The sequence below is a fragment of the Notothenia coriiceps genome, unplaced genomic scaffold (assembly GCF_000735185.1).
Source record: "Notothenia coriiceps isolate Sejong01 unplaced genomic scaffold, NC01 NC01_scaffold00018019, whole genome shotgun sequence".
Taxonomy (NCBI): Eukaryota; Metazoa; Chordata; class Actinopteri; order Perciformes; family Nototheniidae; genus Notothenia; species Notothenia coriiceps.
The window spans coordinates 95,042-100,933 of NW_011350720.1; the positions used below are offsets into that span (position 1 = coordinate 95,042).

General features: G+C 41.7%; 1 protein-coding gene across 1 annotated transcript in view; it reads right to left on the minus strand.

Annotated features, from left to right (window-relative positions):
- Positions 1-5,518, minus strand: part of LOC104950771 (ankyrin repeat and sterile alpha motif domain-containing protein 1B-like) — a 28,520-nt gene extending 23,002 nt beyond the window's left edge. The window contains exons 1-3 of the mRNA XM_010777331.1: positions 5,498-5,518; positions 4,761-4,913; positions 2,102-2,245 (exon numbers count right to left, since the gene is read on the minus strand). Of these exons, the coding sequence (XP_010775633.1) occupies positions 2,102-2,245; positions 4,761-4,913; positions 5,498-5,518 (318 nt within the window). The remainder of the gene's footprint in view (positions 1-2,101; positions 2,246-4,760; positions 4,914-5,497) is intronic.
- Between the last annotated feature and the right edge of the window lie 374 nt (positions 5,519-5,892).

A 5,892-nucleotide genomic window follows, 5' to 3' on the forward strand; every position in this document is an offset into this window, starting at 1 on the left:
CGGGCTTCAGGAGATGGGGAGATGGAGCAGCCGTCGACCTCGAGGACGAAGTCACCAACCTTCTGGAGCAGGGCCTTGGGTGCCACAACCATGAGCTCTGTGTTATTGCTGTTCAGCTTAAGATAGTTGGAAGACATCCATGTTTTGATGTCATGCAGGCAGTTGATGAGAGACTGAGGGGGGAGCTGGGAGGATGAAGTGGTGCTGAGATACAGTTGGGTATCATCAGCGTAGCAGTGGAAATTGAGCCCATGATGTCGGATGATCTGGCCGAGGGGGAGCATGTAAATGGTGAACAGGAGGGGGCCAAGCACAGAGCCCTGGGGTACACCGTGGTGGACTGGGGCCGGGGGTGAGTTTGAGCCACTGATGGAGACAAACTGTTTCCTGTTGTGGAGGTAGGATGTCAACCAGGACAGCGCTGTGCCAGTGACACCTAGGAGGTCTGAGAGGCGGGTGAGGAGGATGTTGTGAGAGATAGTGTCAAACGCTGCAGAGAGGTCCAGGAGGATGAGGATGCTGAGACGGCCAGAGTCAGCAGCAATGAGGAAATCGTTGGTGATCTTGATGAGGGCGGTCTCAGTGCTGTGTTGCTGTCTGAAGCCAGATTGGAAGGGCTCATAGAGCTCATGGTTGGACATGTGGAGATGGAGTTGGCCGGAGTTGGCTTCTACTTTCTTTCCCTCTCTTTTCCTTACATTTATTTTTCAGTGATTTGGTATTGTACGTTCTTTTCAACCTGGAAATGTGTGTATACAGTATATATGTGTAAGCATAGGTATATATATTTTTTTTTTGTGTATGCGTGTATTCATATAAATACTGTACACACATGGAAACCTACCATATAAGTTTGTTGGTAAAATGCTGAACACTTGGATCCCTGTCCAATATCGTTGAATTGAATTAGTAGAGTAAAAAAAGTAACTCAGGAAGAGAGAGAGAGAAAAAAAACGTCTTCTAAAACAAAACAATCGGAAAGGGCTCAACTCAAATAGGCTCAGGAGCCTGATAAATACAGACCAGGGCTGTTTTTTCTGTACTTAACATTTAAGACAAGTGAGCGAAGCCAAATAGTTTAGTTTGTCAAAGGAAATCGTCTCCTGAGAAAGACAACAGTGAGGAGAGCAGCAAAGCGTGGTGGTGTTCTGACAAGGCCTCAGAAAAACAAATGTTCCAGAAAGAGTGGGGACAAAGCAGTGTTTGAATTGTCCAGAGAACTCCAAACACAAAGTGTGATAGAAGAAGGGGAAGAGGGGTTCAGACAGCATGACGGAGTGTGAGCAGTAATGAAGCTCCATAGACTGAGGTGACTTTACTGTGGGTAAAGAGGAGTGAGGTGACAGGGAACTCTCTCAGGAACATACTGTACTCTTCCTCTTCCTCCTCCTTCCTCCTCCTCCTCTCTAAATTCTTCCCCCCAATCAATTATTCATCCCTCCCCACCACCACACCATAGGAAGCATGCACCGTGTATACATGCTCTCTCTCTGGCTCCTTTCAGAAGGAGAATGGGCCAAGCGTTTACGCCCGTGGTGGATTATATACAAAAACAACAACGCCATACATTTGTTTCATTAAAAACAGAAGACTGCAGCTTTTGAAATATTCAAATACAGCAGAATCAGAGTCGCAGAGATTTTAAAGATTTACTCAGACAAAAGGACAAACCTTCTGCACTCACAGCAGCATCACTAATACGAATAAAGCTCCACTTCTTATCGATTATGTTCAAGAAATGTCACCTCCTGACCAAAAGTGTTAAACTTGTTACATCAGTAAATGTGTAAATATTTGAAAGGAATCTGAATGTGAACATTTCTATGAGGACTACTTTCTTCACCTCCCAGCTGTCACATTTAAATAAGAAACAGCCAACAATAGATCCTGGGTTACGGTTAGGGTTTAGGTAACAGTTTCCTTTTTCAAATCCAATTTTGTCAAAAGGAACATGGTTTTCCCCAAGCCAAAAACATAATTCTTGCTATTTCATTATCTCTTTTGTGTCTGCAAGGCTGTGATAATCTGAGTCAGGAATTTGTGATATCCTTGGATGCTGATGTAGGACACCAGCAGCGGAAAGCCATTCGTTCTCTCTTACCACACAGTTGACGTCCATGCCGGCCTCCAGCAGCGTGTGCACGGTGCTGTGGTGTCCATTGCGAGCGGCCAGGTGGAGCGGAGTGTGTCGGCGCGTGTGACTAGTCATGAGGTTGGGGTGAGCGCTCACCAGCATGCACACCACCTGCGCACACAAACACAGCAAGTCAGGAGAATAACAGCAATGTTTGGGGGAACTGGGACACCTTTTTGAAAGAATAAAACAACAGTAAACAATGTTTGAAGTTTTTCTGAGAAACAGTAAGTGTTTCAGCCCCTGAGAATCAAAGAGAAGCACTGTAAAGTTATCTGAGCCAGAGAGAAATAAATACAGCAGACAAAGAAATGCTGCATCAAGCAAGTCCATAATACATTTACATTTTCACCCAGCATACAGAATAATAATAAAGCGCCAGAAAGGAGCTCAAGTGAGAAGGATTTACTTAAGCCATTTATGTTCCGTGTGAAGGATTTGGAGGGTGGGGTCTGTTTATCCTTATAAAAACTGAAGAGGAAGACTGTAAGAAATGTATGAAACAAATGTTTTTATCTGTTTTAGGTTAAGCCCAAAACAGTAGCAGCTAATAGTGTAAAGAAACCAGCGTTAAAGTCAGCTGGATACTCAGTTTTTAACCAAATTACTTTAGCATTGTAAACCTAGTTAGCTTTTATTTACTTACATGTGAAATCAATAGCTACTGTATTGGATAAGAAATGACGATACATTCGAATGATAAATATGCCACCATTATGTTTTTAAACCTCAAGTTGTCAGGTTATAATGAGAGCTAAAAGCAGAGAAAAAAATGTGGTCATCTGAATATAAAAAATGTGTATTCAGTGTTGGGTTTTTTCCAATCGATAATTAATGGAAATATACAGTAGGTCTGTTTCATTTGTTATTCTGTAATATACAGCACGTCCTTGAATTAATACACCTGTCAATCATCTTGGGTATGATAGGAGGCTGTCAGTCAGTAGTGGAGTAGCCCTTTGTTTGATGGTCATCACACAGTTCTCTCCAAAGCTACTTCCTTTAATGTATTTCTCCATGTGTGTGTACAGTCAACTTTTGCCCCGTGTTAGTTACATCTCCGAGCTGCAGCAGCTTCCACCACAGGGATTTCCCTTCATTATGATGCAGAGAGCGAGAGAGAAACACCGCTGCCTTTATTAATTATTCATTCACGCTCAGACAAACCTGTGTGGCTTGACTGCAATTACTCATACCTCAGCAGAGAGGATGTGTGATTGCATTTGAACATCAGCAGATGCTCGTGGCATAGTGAAAGGTGTGTGTATTCTTTGATACATTTTAGTAGTGGTGTAAAGTAACTAAGTAGATTTACTCAAGTTCTGTACTTAAGTATAATTTTAAGGTACTTCTACTTTACTTTTTCAATGTTAAGCTACTTTGTACTTCTACTCCACTACGAATCAGAGGTTTATAGTGTACTAAAAGTACACTACATTTATTAAATTCCTTTAGTTACTTCGCAGATTTTGTTTAATGATGTGAAATATAATCAACTCTTAAATCAGACACCCCCCCCTGTTGTCCTGGGGAAGGTACAGATTGAGTCACCAGCTGCTTCCTTTTCCCTGCCAGCGAAGACACATAATGTATGCAGAGGTTCACTTATGCTTCTCAAGGATCCCACCCTCTAACCAGTATAGAAAAGAAAATGATCCCTCACCAGCTCCCCACTGAGTTTGTGTTATCGGAGCCAAGTGACACCAGTACTAATAAGTTGTGTCCACATTGTAACTGGCTTTTTTATGATTACATTTTCATTGCAAATTAAATGTTATTAGGGGCGTTGTGCCCTTATAGCAGCTGGTAGCGGACGCTTGTGTGACATTCTCATTTATTTCAAAGGTTTGAATCATTTTTAGGTGACTTTTCATCCAGTATATGGAGATTTGAGCTTCTCCCCTTTAGAGGTATTGAAAGGTCAAGTCTAACAAGGTGAGATATTACTTGATCTCTCTTGACATTAAATTGAACAAAAAACTTCCAGGTAGAAGTTTGAGATTTAATTTAAGGAATGTCTGGATTGGATGGTGTTTGATGATTGAACTTTTGTTTAAATATTTGTAACAACTATATTTACTGGGCATTTCATGTGTTGTTGGATTCAAATATTTTATATTAGAAGATAAAGTCTTTATGGTCTTTGTTTTCCCCAGCTCCAAAAAAGGTAATGTTGAACGTTTTCTGGACAACAATGTAAGGTTAGTTACGACATTACAATACTCTTGGAATTTTGAAAAACCAGACCAGCCTTTTGCGTCAGATTACCAAAATGTGAACTGAATATTATCATACCTAAAACATACTGAAAAAAATTCTGCTGTACCTTCTATTAAGGGTGAAAAGGGACAAATGGGAGCTTTTAAAGATAAAGCTATTTTTGCAACTTTAATGCAAAACAAAATGCATCTGGTGACTTGCAAGCCATCTGCCTGAAAAATACTTTTGGTACAAGGATGTACATTTTAATAAATACAGATAAGGTCCTTGATATTTTGGCAACAATAAGGATATTAATAGAAACTGAAGAACATCTTAAAAGACTTCGGCCTTTGTATTGTAAATAATATACACATTCTGCTATTCATTTCACCATGAAAAGAACATATTTGTCATTTTTACTGACCTGTAGCCGGCCGTACATGGCGGCCAGGTCCAGAGGGGTCTCCTGTTGGCTGTTCCTCATGGTGGGGTCGGTAAGCTCCTGAAGCAGCACTGACACCACCTCAGAGTGACCGTACTGCGCCGCACAGTGCAGCGCCGTCTCCCGCTCATGGTTCTGTGACAGAGGGAGAGGTGAGGAGGAAGGGGGATGAGGAAACAGGTGGGAGTGGATGTAGGAATTATAGGAATAATGAAGAGAAGGAAAAAACATCAGAAGAATAGAGCGAGGAGGCAGAGAAGGGGAAAGGAAAGAGGTAAGTGATGGAAGCAAGGGAGAGTTAAAGAGGGAAGTGGTAAAGGATGGAAAAAGGTGATGGAAGTAGGGATATAGTTTGTGGTGATTAATGGAATGGAAAATAAGAGAGTGAGAGTAGGGCATATGTGGGTGAAAGTTTTGAGATAGAGAGAAGAAAAAGGGGGAAGAGCAGTCAGTCTTACGTATCTGAACACAAACACAAGGTGAAATTCAAGATGGAAAGCTACACTCTGTGCACAGGTTTCTGCTACACATATGAAGGACATGTCTCGGTCAGTACATCATTCTGCATGTAAAATACCAAAAGCGTGTCAGGTTTGTGAGCGCTGTCAGGGGGAAATCTATAGCTTCCTGTCAGAGGAATTGAAGAGATGGCCAAAAGCAACATTTCTTTCCTCAAACCCTTTGTGCTTTTTAGCTCCAACACTTTACTCACCACTTACCCGACTGAAGTCAGCTTCCATTCAACTGCTCAATCACCATAATGATAAAAAAAACTACCATAAAAAAGGAGTTTGTACCACATATCAATCAAACAATTAATTTCTTTAAACTTATTTATCAGAAGTACATTAAGCGTACACATTACCCAGATATAAGGGTCTCTTATGGCGCATTTCCACTGCAGGGCCTCGCACGGCTTGGTACGGTATAGTTAGGCGGGGCCTTGGTAGGCCAGGCTCACTTTATGCTGCGTTTCCATTACAATTTAGTAGCTGGGGCAGTAACTATAGTAACGCAGTGTAGGCGGAGCCGTGACGTCATCATCAATGCGAAACACCAAACCAACATCAGCCGTTAGCTGTTAGCACTCAAGCTCACAGCTCCTCATATCTGT